Consider the following 19,351-nt stretch of genomic DNA (forward strand, 5'->3'; position numbering starts at 1 on the left):
ATAGCAGCATAGTTATGAACTCGTACTATTATAACGAAGCATATTTCAGTGGATACATAACATAACATACATAACATGGTGTGATCGGGGATAACAAATGTTCAGAAATCTCAAGTAGAGAAAAACTGAATGCATTAGGTGTTGCATGTATTTTGAATAAAGCCATCGTGCTTTACTTAAAAACACAGTATGCATAGCAGCAGTAATCCCAAGTTGTACCATCAGAATTAATGTACTTCAAGTTTCAAAAGTAAAAGTACTTGCTCCACAATAAAATGTGAGTGGTATATTATAATATATATAATAATATTTTTTTGTTTTGTTTGTTGTTTGATGTTTTTTTTTATATATTAATCTGAAATGTAACTCCTGTCAAATAGGTGTAGTGAAGTAACACAACAATATTTCCTTTTGAAATGTGGAGGAGTTGAAGTAAAAATGAAAATGAAAATCTCATCTGAAGCACAAGCACCTAAAATTGTACTTATAGGCTTCCTATAATCAGAGAGACAAATTTCTTTTTAATCAATATTCAAAACAAAAGCATCAAAGACCGAAACATGTTAGTTTATAGATCACATTTCAAAAACACTGGATCCTACTTTTCCCATGATGCAATCCAATTGCATTTTTCATTTTTTCACCCTGCTGGGTAAAAACCCAAATTAGGGGTCATCGTCTTGGCTTGTTAAAGATCCTCCAGAGTCACAGAGGACATTATACAACAGTTTCTATGTGACTGGTGAACTGACTTAGACATGTAAAAATCTTTGGAGGGACCCTTTAAAAATATTAACCTACTACATCACTATCAACAGCTTTCATTCTGCCTTTCACAGCAGTTTGTAAGTGTCAAGGAAGATCTAAGAACCAGGCCCAGGCATTTATAAAGCAGCTGAAACTTAAAAGACTGCTGATTCTGAGGCACACACACACACACACACACACACACACACACATACACACACACACAACAGATCATGTACACACAGGAGATGGTGCAGCAAAGTCATCAAAACGTTGTGCTTTTATTAAATCTCCTCTGTAATAAAAACCCTCTGCTTGCTTCACAATGCTGAGATAAGCTGCAGAACGGAGAGAGAAGAGGAGGAGAAACTCTCAGATCTGAACATTTGACGCTCAACACTGAAACACTAAAGAGAGCGGGAGACTGTGGGAAACTGTGCAGCACTGCAGCAGAGCAACATATAAAGTATTAGAGTGCTGTTGTCTTCTTTACATATAGTGTGCCCTGTCACATCAAGGTCGACATGCATTAAAACAAAACGAAACGGTGAATGATGTCTATGATCATGCAACTGAGCATGAGCAGATCTGGTATCACTGTTCTGTTGTAGCTGCCTTGCACGAAGCAGGCCTTAGGGTGAAAATAAATTAGTCGGAGCATCACTTTAATTAGAAACTACTCCGAGCACTCGCACTCTTTAAAAGCTCCTTTCAGTCGTTCACAATGCTGCTGAGTGCTGATTTCAATTTCGAGTGAATTTAGGCTACTCAAATCCCAGAGGATGTGTTTAAAGAGGAATAAGCTAGAACAAAAGCCAACAGCTGAATGGATGGACCCCTGCGGAGGATGACACTGAACACATCTCTGATTGGCCACGAGGCACAACCCTTTGAGCCAATAGGAATATGACAGTCTGCGATTATTATAATAAAAGAAAACTCAGGCACTCAGGCACTCCTAACTCCTAACAGGCAGTTTCTGGATGTTACGGCATATTTTCCTGCTGTGCCCTCTGTTCCCATGACAACAGAACAGCAAGCCAACAAGGTCACTTTCTCCAGCTGAGGCAGCGTCGCAGCACAACCACAGCATGCCACCCAGGGAGACAGAGACACAGACAGGGAGATGAGGACAAATATTAAATTACAGGGTGAAGAGGTGACAGAAATTTGGCGAGCTGTGATTGAGGATTCTGCATGTCTGAAAATTAATTTACGGCCCGCACAGGTGACTCTAAAGCTGGGTGTCTGCCGGAGTGAGGACAAAAGCAGAGGTGATCTCGCACTTTAACAAGTTCAGCACTGTACAGTGTGTGTGTGTGTGTGTGTGTGTGTGTGGCTGTCACACAACTCAAAGGCAAGTCCTGAATGCCTAAAAAAAGCTCTTCTTTTCCAACATGCCCTTGAACGTCCTCCAACAAAACGGATCAATCATTCCATCAGCTCCTCCGTCTGCTTCAATGCATCATGATCTCCCTCCACACACACACACACACACACACACACACACAGACGCAACCTCCATTTGTCTCGGTTGCTACCCAAAGTGCCAACGTATTTCCAGCTGTGTCCTTACTCATCCCACGTCACCTTTCCATTTGGCAGACAGCAGGACTCTACTAATTAGCGCAGTTTATTATTAATTCCAGTGATTAATTAGAGAAAAAGGTGTCTTGGTGAGATGACACAGCTGTCCACTTGTGCCACGAGCAGAGGTGAATTAATCTCCTGCAGAAACACCATAACTCTGCCTGACGCCATCCCTCAAGGTGTCAGCTTCATCTTAACCACTCGTGGCATTTATTGACATTTTATTCCTGTTTACGATCAAGGACGTTTTTTGAGATGCAGATAAAAAATTATGGCACAAGCCTCCTAAATGGGATCTGGCAATCACCCAAAGGTGTTGTCCTTCTTTTTATATTTCTCTAAAGTCATATGCTTCATCAAGCGCAGTGTGTAATCCTTCATCTCGTCTACTTCAGCGTCCTTTATAGCCTGTCATAAAAGATAAGGTTCTAAACTTTAATTACTCTGGGAGTTCAAAAGTGCAGATCTCCACTAATTTCCCCTGATGAGATGAGCCTAATTTTGCATACAAATTTTACTTTTAACTTTTGGACGCCCAACAACAATCCATCACACCCCAAAAAAAAAAACTTCATAACTTGATTTGGATTGTCATGTGTTCATTAAAACGAAAATGACAAAAAAAAAAAAAGAGGAAGTTCATGAACTTGATAACTAATTAAATCTTAAATCTCTGACAAGGTGAATCATTATGGCAGATTGTGTGAGCGTACCTCATTAAGGTGTTTGTGTACGTGTGTGCAAGTCGTTTGTCAGGAGCACAGCAGGAGGACTAATTTAAAGGGGTTTCAGATGCTGAGCAAGATGTTAGGCTTTCTGTGCACACTGTGAGCTGGTGGGGGAAAACAGTCGCTTTGGCAGCAGAGTCGCCAACAGGCTCAAATATCATGCCAAAAATGTGTGCCGTCACCTGCCAAAGGTTTATATTTAACTCTGCGACCAAAAGAGTGAGCGTTTACTATCCCATCGGCTCCATCGCTGCGTGTCCAGGATGATTCAGCCGTGAAGGGAAGCTGTTTTGCCTGAGCTGTATCATTTCTTCGTGATGACAGACTTTAAAAGCGTTCAAACACAATATATTGTGCCAGGCTCTCTGTGTTTGTGCTAAAAAAAAGTTTCAGCTAAATTTACGCTGCAAGTATGAAGACTCAGCACAAGTCCTCCTCATGCAAATTGTGATGTACTGCAAGCACTCACTTGAGACAGAAAAGTCTTTGATTAGAGACATTGTGCTGTTCTGTCTCCAATGTCTGTGATTCATTCCTGAAATGTGCTCCTATCTCTCTATGAGGGACCACTGTTGGTGCTGATAGCTGCATTTCTTTGTCTAAATGTAAAGCATCTCATTGAACTCCTCCCGTACTCCTCTACATTTAGCAGGCTGCAGATTTTCAAGCTGTTTAGTCATTGTCAAACTTTCAAACTCGTTTTACACTTGCCAGCTTGCACCAGTGAACATTTAAAAATCTGCAGCAGCAGTTAAGACTGATGCTGATGTTGTGCCCTACAAGCAACGGAAGTAAAAGCTGCTGCAATTTTATTTAGATTTTGACCTCCTTGAATGCAGCTCAGTCTGAACCTGCCCTGAGTCCGATGCAGTTAATGTAGGCCGCAGCAGTGAGTTTGTGTTACCCTGTCACGCAGATGTTGTTACCATGGTCACAGCTTGCCTGTTTACACTGATTACACGCGTGGGCAACTTGCAAATGACCGTCAAAAGGCCGACGTGACCTAAAGCTTATCCACCGTATCCACCCTCTAATCTGTGGGTCTAAACTGCTGCTGCCGTTACTTGTCGTGTCTAAAGGGCTGGTCACACTGGAAAGTGGTACAGCAAAAATAATCTGCCTGTCTTTGTTAAATTTCATGAACAGTGGGGTCTAAAAGTCTGAGACTAGATTTAAACCATTTCTGGACCTCAGTCTATACTAATATATATAATACCACCCCCTCAAAGGTCAGCTCTGTCCAGACAACTTGCTCAGTGAGGCATATTCCTGTGTGCAATTTTACTCAACTGAGCGCAAATAAATTGTGTGGATTTACCTCCACAAGTGAAACCACTAATCAGAGGTAAAAATCCAGCAAAGTTAAGTACTGGTATGACCAGGCCTTGAAGGTTTCACAGGTTTGACCTTGTGTGCTTGATTTATCTTCAGGAGCATCTAACGTGGAAAAACAACAACAACAAAAATTTTATCTGAAAGCCTGCATGACATAGTTTGAGAGACAGTGTATTGCCTCAACTGGTGGCTTGGCATCTAAACTAGCACCATGTAAAAGAGGCATCTCTGATACTGACTTGCATGTATCTTTTTTTGATTAATCTCTTTTGTGACTGGCTCATGAAGAATGTGTCCCTCACATTCTGTATATTCAGCCTACATGGTGGATATCTGCCCTTTGTCTGGGGCACCTCTGCAGTATCAGTGCCAAATATTTCACCAGTTACCATATCATTTTTATGTGACACCTCTAACCAACCCTGGCCAACAATTTATAGACTATTCTACTGGACAAGATAGCTGAGAAAGCAGATGTCTCCTGTTACACTTGTTTACACATATTGTACACATCAGTATTTGTTGATGGAACAACACTGCAGTTGTCACCATCTGGGGAAAAAAAAAACAATGTTTCAGAAGCAGGAGTGCGCAGGCTACACTTCCCCTGCAACACTTGAGAAATTATTTGGATGTGATCCCAAACACTCGGGCAAACTTCACACAGTGGCATCAAGGTGTGAACATAAATTCATGCTCTGCTTCAAATCAAGCCAGTCGAGTCTGAAACTCTGTCAGATGGAGACATTTCATGAATGAGTGTGTATGAGTAATTCTGTGTATGTGAATCTTATAGATGTATATACTCAAAAAAAGGGTTAAACCATCATCCTCCTGTTGACCCTAAAGGCTGGAGAGGCTTTATTTTGCTCTAAAAAGAGGACTTCACCACAGGGTATCTTCCCGAGTGTCATTGTTTACGGTTCTTCTCTTGTGCTAATCTCCATGCTAGAATATTCTAGTAATGTTTTCCCTCCGTTTATTGGGTTTCTGGGGCCCTGTGTGATGACCACAGCACTTCTCAGTTTTGCTGCAACGCAGAAAGTTAAAACTAAGGTCCTCTATGGAGCTGTAAAAGTAGCAACAAAACTCCTGAGTGCAATTTCAGCACACTGCAGCAGAGGATGGCTCTCACTGCTGCTTGAAAGGCTGTGGCCATCCCGCACAATCAGCCCCTTCTATGAGTGATTATAGATCTGACTTTGTGACCCCGAATACAAATCCACTGTAGTCCCTAAAACCTCCGGTGCCTCCTTAAAGCCTGGCAAGAGTGACCAGGCTGTCAGGGTGAGTTTCCAGCCTCCGTTGGGTCCTCATTATATGTGACAGTGAAATCCTCACTTCTCCCCGAAGTTCACAACTTCCTACTTTCTGCTCATTTAAATGACCCCACATACACGGTGTTATTGTACCTCGCTGTTTCTCACTTCCTAGCTGATTGGATAAAGCTCCTCAGGTGTGGACAGATACAAACCAAGAGCGTGTATAGCTTCAAATTAGCACAATGACGCCGGTGCCCTTTTGTGAGCTGATGCCTCTGACACCAAGGCTCGGAGTACTCTCAGCAGAGGGAGCGGTGCATAGGAAATATCAATGATTGCACTTTGTCTGTCATGTGTGGTGTGAGAAAAAAAGGCTTTACTCACACCCTGAGGTGGAGACAGTGAACAGAAGCAATAAATCGTCCTTTTCATATGTTAATCAAGCCTTGTTTGGTGGCAAGTGCAGCCCCTCAGTCACTCAAGATAACGGAATTCACTCACTCACATTTTTATCGGAGGCTTTTAGAGAATGTTTTTTTTTAAAGTAATTTGTGCTGTTTGCATCAGAAATCGCACTCCCCTTCAGAGTCATATCTCTGTCAAATCTGAGCACAGAGACACGATACACATATTCTTAGATTCAGAGCGAGGATATCATTACATTATGTCCATCATGAGTGAATGTCTGTAAATCCACTTTGAAGTCAGGAAAAAGACACTACTGACAACAACAGAACTTGCTTAAGAATAGTGTTGTTTTTAAATTTCCTTCAGTATCAAAGTAAACCACTGATAGTTCCTTTTTACATCCATGGGTGCAGTGCAAACAGGAACATTTAACAGATAATTCGGCTTACTTTTAATAGTGCCAATTTGTCAAAATATCAAAAAATAAACACAACAAAATTTGGAAGTTGTAGCGTTGAAATGCAGAATTTAACTGCACAGCAGCTGCTAGCAAAGACAAGCAACACTACTAATTCGTTATCCATGTTGCATTCACCACTGGTAGTTGAGGCTGATAAGACCTAATCAGGGAGCGACCATGTCTACATTAACGTTTCCACAGGTCTCCATTTTTGCTCATCCAGACTACAACACAACCCTGGAGTTTTCAAACAAAAACGGGGCCAGCAGTGTCTTCAAAAGTCTCCGTTTTCAGGGCTTGAAGACACCAGAGTAGTGTGGACGTCAGGTGAAAACCTAGCAGCAGAGATTCATTTTAAAATGAAAACGTAGTAGTGTGGCTGTAGCCTAAGGCTGCACGGTTCCTACATTCCTGGAGCACTGATACACTCCTCAATCCATTCATATACAAATATTTGCCCCTTGAAAATAACAGTATTTTTCAAGCCGGGCTAAGACGTGTAGTGACTGTGCTAAAAGTCTGTAAATAAAGAGAGAAATAAAAACAAGCAAAAAAGTCTTGGATTCAAAGGGTCGAGTAAAGGTGACGTGACTCACTCATCTCTGTCTTATTGTTATGGATTTCCCTGCTGATCTGGTGTTGTGCACAGTGTTGCATGATTTCCTGGTGTATGTAAATTATCTACTGTATGCCGTGTGTGCCGTAGTGACACACTGGCACACACACACACACACACACACACACACATGTACATTAACACACACACAGATAGACAGGGAGCTATGTTCTGATCACTGCCAAGCCAAAGCATGCAACATGATAAGAACTTTTTTTTTTTTTTTTCACATGAACACAGATGCATTACATGTGTCAACAAGAAGGCTCACCAGTTTCCAGCATGGGAAAGACCCTACAGTACACACATCAATGCATTATGGTAGTTTTTACATTGCATAATTACACTTCAGTTACATGGTAATATTCATACATGACTCTTTCAAACTTAACGTGACCACAGTGGAGAGACAAGCCCGAAATGAAGTGAACATGAATGATGATGGATGCAATGAGGTGTGGGTGCTGTGTGGCGTTATGTCGCTGTGATGTGATGTGGTGATGCCACGTGAGTAAATGATCAACAAATCACTGACAACAATGCGGAAATACAGAAATCAACAACAACAGAATACAGCTCTCAAAAAGAGGTAAGACGCAACAAGAAAAAAAAAAATAAAAAAAGGAAAAAGGGGGACAAAACCACAAGCTGCTTTCTGTCTTGGCCCCAGAGAGTCCTGCGTTGAAGTGGTTTGCTTCAGAGATTGGCAGGGGGTTTGTTTTTGAGGAGATGGAGGGGTGGATGAGTTAGCAAGGAACTTCTGTTGTGCACTTTGTTTGCACCTGTAGCTAATGGCCCCCTTGCACAAAGCAATCACCAAATACAACAGTGCCAAATGGCTTCTATCAAGTTCAAGCTGCTGAACTCCAATAGATTCTTGTCTTTTTCCTTTTTTTTTTTTTTTTTTTTGGTCTGCCTTTCAAATTTCCCCTCCAGCTCTGATCTTACAAAAGTCACTCCTATACAGTCTTAACCTCTGACTTAAAAAGGTGTCAAGTGAGTTTTGTGACAACTGATTTTGTAAGAGACTTGGATCTAGAGTTAATCGCTTGGTCGTCTGACAATTTATCTGATTTCGTTTTCTTGCGTCTTTAAAGTGGCAAACAAAGCCCTCCCTATCTCCTACATGTCTATCCTTCAGTCTATCCATGTGGCTGATTTAACACCACACAGGCCTCTGAGGTGTTTAAAGTGTGATTGTCAGAGCTTGTTGGTCTGCAGGCTTCTTCCATTTACCGTGTCGAGCTGGGATTTGCCATCAATACATGTTTACTTATCTGCTATTTTCTGCCAAGCTCAGACAATGCAGCAAAACAATCCTTTGAAAAGTGCAGTCCCAAACAAACAGGCCATTTTGGGGCAGAAGGCTTAATTGCTATTGATACGCCTTCGCCAGATGAATGCCATAATTTTCAGTGAAACTGGTGGTAGAGTGCACTTTAGTCTATAAAAGCAGGAGGCAAACAAATTTTTTGCTGTCAATTCTGTTTGAAAAGGGTAAGATAATACCTTGTCAAAGCTGTTTATTATGTCTTTTTGTTCATGCTTATCTAATTCTATACTTTATAGACTGCCTATTCAACACTAAATATTAATTATTACACTCCCTCAAATCTGCCTGGCAAGCTAGTAGCTGTACAAAAGTACAGTAATTACAGCAGCTAATTATTAGTTGCTCCATTTTTCATATTCCCCAGGACAGTGGGTGCAAATTACCACATCAAACCAACATCAGAGCTTTTAAATTGGCCAATTTGGAAAACTTTTATTGGAAATAAACTACTATTTGTAATTCATATTCAAGTATTTGTACACAGTTGTATTTCCAGCTGGCAGCATCAGCGCTATCACTGTCATATGCCAATCTGACATAAAAAAAAGATAACAACATCATCATCCTGCTTTGCCTTCTAAACTCAGTGTAATATTTTTCCACTTGTTCAGTGTTTACACAGACGGCCAGGCCAAGGACTTGACCACACTGTCCAGGAAATGGGATCTTGATATGATTGATTTGGATATTACTAGTGTGTTCCAGTGGATTTATCTGGATAGTCTGATAAACACCACACTACCACTCTGTGTAAATAGCAAATCACATCCAGTGTGTCCGAGTCAGTCAGCAAACAGGAAATGTCACAGCCTCAACAAGACCCAAAACCCAAGCTGATGACATTTAAAACTGCGTGGAGTGACTACCTCTCATTTACTGAGATGGCTATTTTAAGCTTATAGGAGTCTAATCTGATTGGCTCATTGGAAGAACCTGAAGCTTTTACAACCACTTCAACTTAGATGACACTGCTGGGGTAGTTGTGTTGCCTTAAGTAGCTACTGCAGCACCGCTACTAACAGGATGCATGATAAGTGGCTGCAATTAAAATTTACAGAAAATAAAAATAAAAAAAAATAAAAAAAATTGTTCAAAGTAAATAAAAAAATTATAAAAATAAATATTTGTGCAGATGTTACAAGGATGCTGTCGTCTTACCTGGGGACACAGGCAGTCGATGTCTCCCCCTCTGGGGCCTCGGGGGCCGGGCAGCAGAACTGGTGTAGTACTGTTTGGTTTCTGTGTGAAGAAAACAGAAAAATAGAATCAATAAAAAAGACCAGAAGGGTCTTTATGGTAAAAGCTGAGATCCATCCTTCAGTTATTAGTTATTAGTTTATGTACCTATTTTCCAGGCCAAACCGTCAATTAGTCAGGCGAGGTCAGGCAGGGCAAGGAATGCATTAAGCTGTATGTTTGCTAACGCTAGCAGGTCTGCGCAGTTGTCACAGCCGGCAAAATCAATAGCTATACACAAGAGGTCTGTTTTTTGTCTACCTCTGTCTGAAGTCAAGGATGCCTTTTTTCAGAAATTACTAAAACTTTCATGTGGTGAACGTGCCTACGTTATAATTGTAAGTGCAATGCAAGAATGTTTGACAGTTGTCTTACAACTGCAGCCTGCAGTGTCTGCTGGTTTTCAGTCCATATTTCAGAGCAGCCTTCAGACAACCTTATTCAACCCCCGACACAATGTTTCTACAGTGTTTATTTATAGGGAGACTGTCAGGATTACGCTCGTAGCATGAAATCGCTGGGCCAGTGTTGGTTAGGTTGGCAAAAAACAAGACTATTGCAGCCCGGATTTGAGCCGCTGACAGCTTTGGTGCACGATTTACAGCAGTCTTCCTAACACTGGACCTGGATGTCTTCTAACAGTCAGGCCAAAGTTGGGCCGACAGTGTTCTGATGTTGGCAAGAGTGTTCATTTACATTCGAAACTAGTCACAGCCACCACTGGTGATGCCAGATTTTGTCAGCGAATGCAGCCCCCTCAAGGCACTGTAGACTATCAATACAAGTCAAGACACAAATGAGATGGTTTTTCTTTCCTTTCTATTGAAGTATGTCATTACTAGTTGAACACTTTCATTTCCTCTTGCCCAGACTTTTGCAATTCATTATGCAATTGATAGAATGATGCAGCAGTTGCCTGTCTGATGCTGGTGCAGAACGCAGCAGGAGGACGTCTTAGAAACGCAAGATGTAGTGAAAATATCTCTCTGGTCTTGGCTGAGTTACACTGGCGCCCTATTCATTTCAGAATTCAGATCAAGATTCAGCTGATTACTTTTAAAACCCCTTATTCTGCACCTCTGACCTGAGACCCAAATGCTGTATGGTCTTTTAAATGTTGTCAATAGATAGGTAGATAGATGGATAGACAGATGGATATGTACTGTGCCTCCCGGGCCTGTCAACAGTTGACAAGCCAGTCAACAGTATCCGGTTTCAGGGGTGCCCTGTGGCATGTCTCAATGTTACCACTGGTGATAAACACCCTTTCAGAGATGGAACTTGTGGCCTGGACACAGAGGTATTTCTTTGCCAAATGGCTGAGCCTTGGGAACATGATGCTCGGAGGTAGGGCTGAGTGTTGGAAAGTGGTGAAATTTTCTACAGCGACATGCACCGACGAGGCAGGTTTTGCGACAGTGGCATGTGTGTGTGTGTGTGTGTGTCTGCACCAATTTTAAAGAGAAAGAGCTGCACAGCTTTCCTGTTCAACTGCAGCGTGTTCAAAATCCACATAGATGGTAACCTGCTTCGTCAATCATACATATTTTGGATATAACCAATATGGTAATTTCTTATATTTTCTATGAAATAGTATGAAATATATCGATATTTTCGATACTCCTTTCTCTGAAGTGTGTTGTGGAGGGGATGGGATGGATTGTCCATGATTGAGAGAAATTTGTTCAGTGACCTCCTGCTCCTCACTAACTCATACTGGCCTGGCCTTGTGGATGAGTTTATTGATCCTGCCGGCGTCTCTGGCCCAGATGCTGCTCCCTCAGCAGACCACAACACAGTAGATGGTACTCACTACCACAGACTGGTAGAAGATGTCCAGCATCTAGTTGCATACACAGACAGATCTGAGCTTTCTCAGAAAAGTAGAGTTGGCTCAGAGAGACACAGGGCTGCAGTGTTTCAGCACCACGGACAGAGACAGAGGAAGAAACTGGAGTTGACTTGAGCGTTTTCCTTTCCTTTTCCTTTTGAGCCATTTTCGTCTTTCCAAGTGCTTTTACACAGATTTAATGGGAAAAGGCCTCGGTTTGGCACATGAGAAATAAGTACAATTTACAAGTCAGTGATAGAGTAGCTTCAGCAAGTCTACCAATAATGTGCATTCCCTATTTTACTGGAAGATACTATAGATATACAGTCACAAGTGAAGGCGATAGTGAAATGGAGCAGGGAAAGAGCGAGGACGTAAAATTTTAATGTGCATGTGAGAAATCCATGAGTGCCTCTGCTTTTCTCCTTCCACCAACGTATCCTCTCTGTCAGTTGGACCCTGCCTCACATTCTTCCCATCCTCGATTTTACAAGGCTTCATCCATCTCGTCCTTCAATATCCTCCCTTCCCCCCACTTACCTCCTCTCTTTCTCTCCCTTTTACACAGATTTCTCCATCACTCCCTACAACTCCCCATCCCCCTACTCTGGGTCCTACAGGCACGGTGTGTTGCGCAAGAGAGGAATTTGCTCAATTATTCTTGCTGTCAGAAGATGTAGCCAAAGACAGTGGCCGCTTCCCATCCGCAGCGTCCTATCCCTGGACAAGGGACACGGAGAAGGACAGAGTGGAGAGAGGTAAGACATAAAGATGAGAAAGCAAGGCTAGTATTCCCAGCAGCAACCACCCCTCCATCTCTTATCACCCCTCTGTTGCTTCTTGATCTCCCGCCCTGTAGTCAGTCTTCTTGCCCTCATTTCTCTCTGTTTCCCCTCCTGTCTGTCCCCTGGGAGACGACAGAGAAAACAAGTGGACCTGTATATCCACTTATAAACCTCAAGAACACTTCAGTCTGTTCTTTCTAACCTCTCTGCACTCTGCTGTGAAGTGCAATAGTTTCTCACATGATACACAGGGTCCTTTGAGAAACTGAAGTTACCCCAACATGGCTCACCCATAAAAGAGAAGATTGTTTAGTCTGCTTTTGGACAGAGAAAAGGGGAAGGGAGGCTGGGGAAGGGGGGGTTGATTTGACAGCAACAACAGCAGACAGAGCGGGGGTGGGGTGGGGTGGGGGGTGGGGGGTGGGGGGTGGGTGACAGCAAATTAATTTCCATTGTTAATGGCTCCTCTAATTGTGTTCGCCTTAACGACCATGACACCGCTGTGGCCGTTTTTAATAGGTCGAGAACACAGGCGGTCTCTGAGGGGACACAGATTAGTGCGAACGTTGAAACAGCACAGCCACTTGTTCACAGAGATAACAGGTGTATATTCCGCAGGTCAGTTCAATAATAATTAAAAAAAAAAATTAGAGTGAAAAGTCATTAGTAATTACTTTTCTTATTTTAAACAAATGCAAAAGCAGTTAGTAATGGGTGTGAAAATACAGTTTATCCTCCTACAAAGACAAACTGAGTGTACATGTTGCAGTATCCTGCTTTCCGTCTGAGTACTCCAGCAGCCGACTTAAATTACGCTTAATGAAATCCTCTGTTATTATGCTTTTGTGATGATTACAAAAGCACTATGTCAAGTCACAATGGCTGGTTATGGATCATTCTTTGGCTTAATTCACTGTATAAAAGCTGCTGCATCGTAATAGTGTGCACGCCACTTGATTGGACATGACTCTGACTCTGTGTGCTGACATATGACCTCAGACACTGCAAAACTGCTGAGTCTTCTTTTTCTTGTATGGAGTATAGAGGAGGAAAAAAAGCAGAGCTCATTTGAATTTAATCAGAGGAGGTGGCAGGGTTAGAAGCTTCTTGTTGTCAACATTTGAGAAAACTCATGTGGGATGGAAAGAGAATGAACTCTTTAAAGCGCTTCCTTTTTGATTTATCCTAACCATCTATCTTTGTCTCCTTTCATCCCTGATTCCTCACACTTTTCTCCCCATTATTTTTTGCCAAAAACAGCTTGCAAGCACTGTATCACAAATTTGGGTTTATGAGGGGACCACCAGCTGTGCCACAGAGATAGCACAGACCCAACATGAACTGCATCAGAGTCAAGTGTCAGGCCATATATCATGAGTCGGTCCATGAATCTGTGGACACAAGTTGTACTGATAGGAGAACAGCAGCAGCTTTCATTTCCTAATTCATCTCTATCTTCCTCCTTCTCTCTCTTGCAAACACACGCTCACTGTGACGACCTGTGTTCACGATTACGCAAACATTTCCTCTACAGGGCATCAACATGAAATCTTCCACATGCCTCCAGTTTCAAACACACACACACGCACACACACACACACACACACACACACAGACCTCACTTGAACAGTGCTGCTATTTGATCAGTGCGGACACTGAAGATTAAACTGAACTCACATGACCTGCTCTCTGATCTTCCACACCAGTGACTCAGTTCCCTTCGTGGCCTAACTGCGCTAATACCTCCTATGAAAAATCGATAAGCTTTTATAAGCCCTTCCACACACTGGGTCTGTTTGAGGGAGAGCGTAATCTGCACACCATGGTTTCATTGTATTTTGTTTTAACTTCTCGTGTCTAATGTGTTTGTCGATGCGCTCCTCCTAGTGCTGAATTCAGCTTTACTGTGTCAATAGCTCTCCGGCTGATTCAACTCCGCTCAAGGCAGAAAAAAAGATCTGTGCAAACTGAAGTGATGCACTTTGAAGCATGGGACAGACAGAGAGAGGAAAAAGAGGAAGGGGGGGAGGTCAAACCTCCCAATAATTGATGGATTAATTTTCCCATTTTGCAAACACACACACACACAAAAAAAGGCAGTGAACATGTTCGTTCAGTGAAATAAAATAATATGCTGTGTTAGAGTCTGCCCCTGAAGGCCAAACATGGTAAATACAATTACAATTGACCTTGGAGGAATAAAACATATTAGCAATAGCGGTGGAAGGAGGGGTTTTAGGTTGCACAGCTGTTTACTTAGAAAGGGATGTTTATTGTTTGTTGCCATTATTTCATTTCTGTGTTTGTTCTGACGCAGCATTTTGGACTAAATGCATTTTAGAGTCAAGGTCAACGTCAAATACACAAGGAGACTTTGGAAAGGGAAAGATAAAGATGTTTATATTGCACCACTAAGATGCGTTGGAAAGAATGGGCAAAATAACTGATAAAGGGTTTAAATCCAAGCAACTTATTTCACACCTAGAAAGAGGAAAAATAGAAAAAGGCACTCCACACCAGCATCACAATCCTTGAGATTAATTTAGGCTGGCTAATATATGCCTTCCACAAGTCAACACATCTCATGGCAGTATTACTAGAAGCACTTTGATCATGTTGAATTACAAAAAAAGATAATTTCCGCAATACTTCACTTCCATTTGGGAAATTGGCAGTCACTGTGAGTGCTAGTTTATCACTGTGTTTTACAGGCTAAACGTGTGCAAGGCATTCTGAGAGAAGTAAATCCAACACACACATACGCAGCGCTTTGTGATGGTGAGCGCATATTTTCAGGAGGTGAGGAGGATGTTTTAAACATGATCGTGCAGAGGGTATTTAGCCAAAAGAAAAAAACCTTGAACGAAATCAAACATCCCTCGCATGAGCGCTGCGGCAACCTTCCACACAAACAAACACAAATGCACACCTCATTTCTCTGTCCTGAAACCCTACCATATCAATTCCTTAACACACACAGGCACAGTGAATTTAAAAAAAAAAACAAGCTTCCCTGAAAGGTTTTACGTCAGCGTGGACTCTTGGACCATCCCAAACGGCTTAGCTCGCCTTCTGCAAGACAAAGTGAGCGAGCTGGGGATGGACGAGAGAGCACGACCAATTCTCACAACAGAAAGCTAACAAAGACGGAGGAAATAAAAAACATTTTGTCCTTGTATTCCATCCCTTTAAAAAAAGACTCCTGACTGTGCCGGTGTCAGAAAAGCTGCAACATTTGAGGTTTATTCTCACTCTCTCAGTCTCTCTGTGGCTGACTTGATTCCACTGCAGCATTTGGCATTAAGGTAGTGAAACCATTTCACTATCAAGCTCTGATCGTAATATTTGTATTTGATTTTGTTGAAACGTATAGAAGGGCAAAGATCATCAGTGTGTCAACAGTTTTTGGATATTTTCAGCAGCTACATGAGTTCTGTGAAAGAAACATTTATCTAAAATATCTATGGTAAATGTCAGGTTTTGATGCCATCCCCCTAAAATCAAAGAAGTTCTGTCTTGGCTCTCAACATTTTTCATTTGAGTTTCTTGAACTCAACTCCCAGCTGTTGGTCCCCCTCCAATAAAACTTAAAAAAAGAAGTCTTTTGGTTGAGGAGGAAAAACAGTCAGAGTAGGAGCAAGCTGAGCCTGGGGGGAGGAACAAGCGTGAACCATTTCCTGGCGTTCGCTTGTTGGAGAAAGATCCATCAGCTGAGGGGGTTTCAGACTGACATCGAGCTGGCGTTTATTTCTACTGGACAAGTTTGTGTTAGAAATAAAGTATTTTGTTCTTCAGACAAATACTATGCAACAAGGTGACACATCTCAGGGTTTCTAGTCTGTGCACACAGTGTTAACCAGCCAGGGAAAGCGGCACTAGCTTTTCCTCTAGCCAGCAAGGACATGAGTTGGCTTGCAAACACCAACATAAGCGAGGTACTGGAGGATGTGTTGTTTATGTTGTTTTTTCTGTGAACCCAAGCAAGAAAACTACTATAGCCTGACTTTTAGCTAATATTATCATGTGATTTGGCAGAAATCCTTTTTATTGTTGTCAACAAATAACCTCACGAGGCAGCTGGTGTGATTTCTCACAAGCGAGAATGTATCTTGCCTCCAAGCTTCTCTTTTGGCTGAACCACAGTGGTTCAGACCAATCAGTGTCTAATGAGGGAGGAACTACTGGCAGCTCCAGGTCTGTCTTAGGTTTGACAACAGCAAGAAGCATCTCTTTTTAACACTGGAACCTCCTAAAAAGGTTAGCATAGATGCTGCTGCAGCATCAGTTCTATCAAATTTGGAAAGTTTTTCTTCGTTGAAAGAAGAGCAAAGAACGGTACTGAAGGCTTTTCTGACTGGTTGACTGGTTTCTGACTGAAAATGGCTCATCTCATCACCTGCCAAGTATTTTTTGAAAGCGCCTGCCCTCTTTCAAATGACTAAACTGTCAGGTTTAGTCAATAAATGGTTTAATGGCTTTTAGCTATGTTCCCACTCAAAGAAGTTTTACACCTTTGCAATACTGAATGGTTGCCTGAAGCTGCCCATATCTCATCTTAAGAATGCATTAGAATGCTGCCTTCAGAGTCTATACAGGTCCACTGTGGTTCATGATTTATTTTCATCAATAAAAATGTTTCAAAGACACCACAATGCTGAAGTATACGATATTTTATTACAAGGTGTGGTACAATGAATGGCTATTTTCAGTGATGTGAAAAGTTATGCCATATGCCTTAATGGCATAAGCATCACTTAAGGATATAAAGGTAAAATCGCAGAATTTCAAGTGGTAGTAAAAAAAAAAAAAAAGAAAAAGAAAACACAGCCACTCATTTAGCCATGAAAGCATCAGTTTATCCTACTGTTTTCCTCCGATCTCCAGCTGGCGCCTCCACTATTGAGCAGTTTTTGCTGCTCATATCGAGCATCAAGCCACACTGTGTTGCTACAGGGCCATCTGCTGAAGATTTGGCAGTGGGTCAAATTTCACAGATATTTTCCACGCTTCACGCTGATGCTTGACAGCTATCAAAGTGACATGGTTGTCATATATCAGCCAGAGTTTGGGCTGACGAGGAAAACTCCATCCTCAACATCAACAAAAGTGGCCATAATTATTTTCATTTATACAATGAGGGAGTATAGCAACAACTGTACTGCACAGAACTTAATTGTTTGTGAATGATGGTCCTGGTTTTCTGCACAAGGAAGGAAAAACGTTTTCTGTGCATAAAAACTGAAACGAGGGAGAGAGGACATGTAGGCAGATGATGGGGGAGACGTGACAAAAAAGAAAAGAAAGCAATTTCTCACCACATCATCCACATACAATAAGTTCTTTACTCCAGTTCCCACACATATGAGTCATTCAGACTTCATGTGCTGCTTATGTCATTTGCTTCTTTTAGGATTTGCTCCAAGTTGAAACCTCCAATGTCATCACGATCAAGTCACTGGCCCCTCCCCCCTGGCACTGCGTACCTGATGATGTAATCCTGGCGTCAAGGGGTTGACAGACGGGGCGTTGATGATATAACCACAGTGCAGGGTAAGGGCAAGATGCTTTTATGGTCATCTGAATTTGGGTAAATACGAATGCTTATTAAATGTCACAAATAACACGTCAACAAGGCACACAAAATTTAATGCATGGGCACACAGACACATGCCGGTAAGTCATTTCTATCCGTGGCCTCCAGGAAGAGATGAATTCTGCACTCAACCAAGCATTTAATGCAATGCAACAAACCCCTCTCTGTAATATTATGCAACAAAAACAGCAGGGAAGCACACATAAACAAGGATATGAATTATTTAAAAAAATCACATATTTTGAGACAAAGTAGAATAAAGTAATTGAATGAAGAGTGTCTGCTGGTGTGAAGATTGTAAGTGAGTGAGTAAATTAGTACCCGAGTGCATGCATAGCTCCTGTTTCTTCTCCTGCACAGTACAATAAATCATGGTTGAGCCTTGGTCGAGGCTTTGTGTGATGTGTTGAGAAGACCAGGAAAGCCGATTGGACATGCTGTGCCTGTTCCGATCAGCTCTGCAATGCCTGGAAGCCTCAGGTGGATGGCTTTGAACATTACTGTGGGTCGTATAGTTAACCATACCTGACGTTTCCCCCGGAAAGTATGTGCCTGTGCATGTGTTCGTGCGTGTGCGTGTGTTCACTTGAGTAGACTACAGCAGACATGGCAATTACGTTGGATAAAGACCAATGGCCAAAAAAGGAAGCCTAATAATACTCTATATGTATAACACTGTTTATGTAAAGCAATAGCCTGTAAACTATAAATGAACAAATTGCCCCTAGGAGCCCTTAACTCTAACCTTGCATGAAAGAAACCTTGCCGTGGCAACATGAGCTAGGAACAAAGAAATCATTTTAATATCAAATCTGAATTAATGTTAGCTCTGACAATTGACTAAACAGCAGCAAAAAAAAAAGATTTTTATGCATATGTAAATTTGGGTCAAGGATGATTTTATGGAAGAAGCACCAGTTTGTATAATTTTGACATTTGAAAAAATAATGAATGAGCTACAGAGTGTATTTTTGATGTTCATAAAATACAAACAGATACTATGTGAACCCTTTAGACACATCTATTATGTGTACCTTTGTTATATACTTACAGATATACTTGTTTGTTATATACTTATAAACAGAATACAAGAGTATGTAAGTATAGGAGTATGTCATTTTCAGTGTAAAGCTGGCAGGTAGCTAGCATAGCTCAGTTGTCAAGTGAAAATGACAGAAGGCTGATGGAAGGAGATGTCTGAATCTCCTGTTATATGCAGTATATTATAATAATATTGTTTTAAGCTTTTCACTATTACAAAGCCTGTATCTGAGAAGCTACCGCTAAAGTTAGCTGAAGCAACATAAGTGCAGATTTGCAGTTGTGAAGTTTTTCATGGTCGGTTTGTTAAGCTAACGTTACAGCTAGCTCAAGCAGCTAATGTGCAAAGCTGTCAACTTTAGCTACGTGTCATCAGTTTGGTACCA

At 41.7% G+C, this 19,351-nt stretch overlaps 1 protein-coding gene across 4 annotated transcripts in view; it reads right to left on the reverse strand.

The window, feature by feature from the left end:
• iqsec3a (IQ motif and Sec7 domain ArfGEF 3a) overlaps positions 1–19,351 on the reverse strand; it is a 96,532-nt gene that overhangs the window by 68,600 nt on the left and 8,581 nt on the right. For all 4 annotated transcript variants that reach the window (XM_071501563.1, XM_071501561.1, XM_071501560.1 and 1 more), the window contains exon 2: positions 9,638–9,718. Coding sequence is in view for 2 of the 4 variants with exons in the window: in XM_071501561.1 (XP_071357662.1) it covers positions 9,638–9,718 (81 nt within the window). In the remaining 2 variants the exon portion in view is untranslated. The remainder of the gene's footprint in view (positions 1–9,637; positions 9,719–19,351) is intronic.

Source organism: Trachinotus anak, unplaced genomic scaffold (genome assembly GCF_046630095.1).
Source record: "Trachinotus anak isolate AG129_WGS33_773 ecotype Australia unplaced genomic scaffold, CSIRO_AGI_Tana_v1 ptg000018l, whole genome shotgun sequence".
NCBI classification, from domain to species: domain Eukaryota; kingdom Metazoa; phylum Chordata; class Actinopteri; order Carangiformes; family Carangidae; genus Trachinotus; species Trachinotus anak.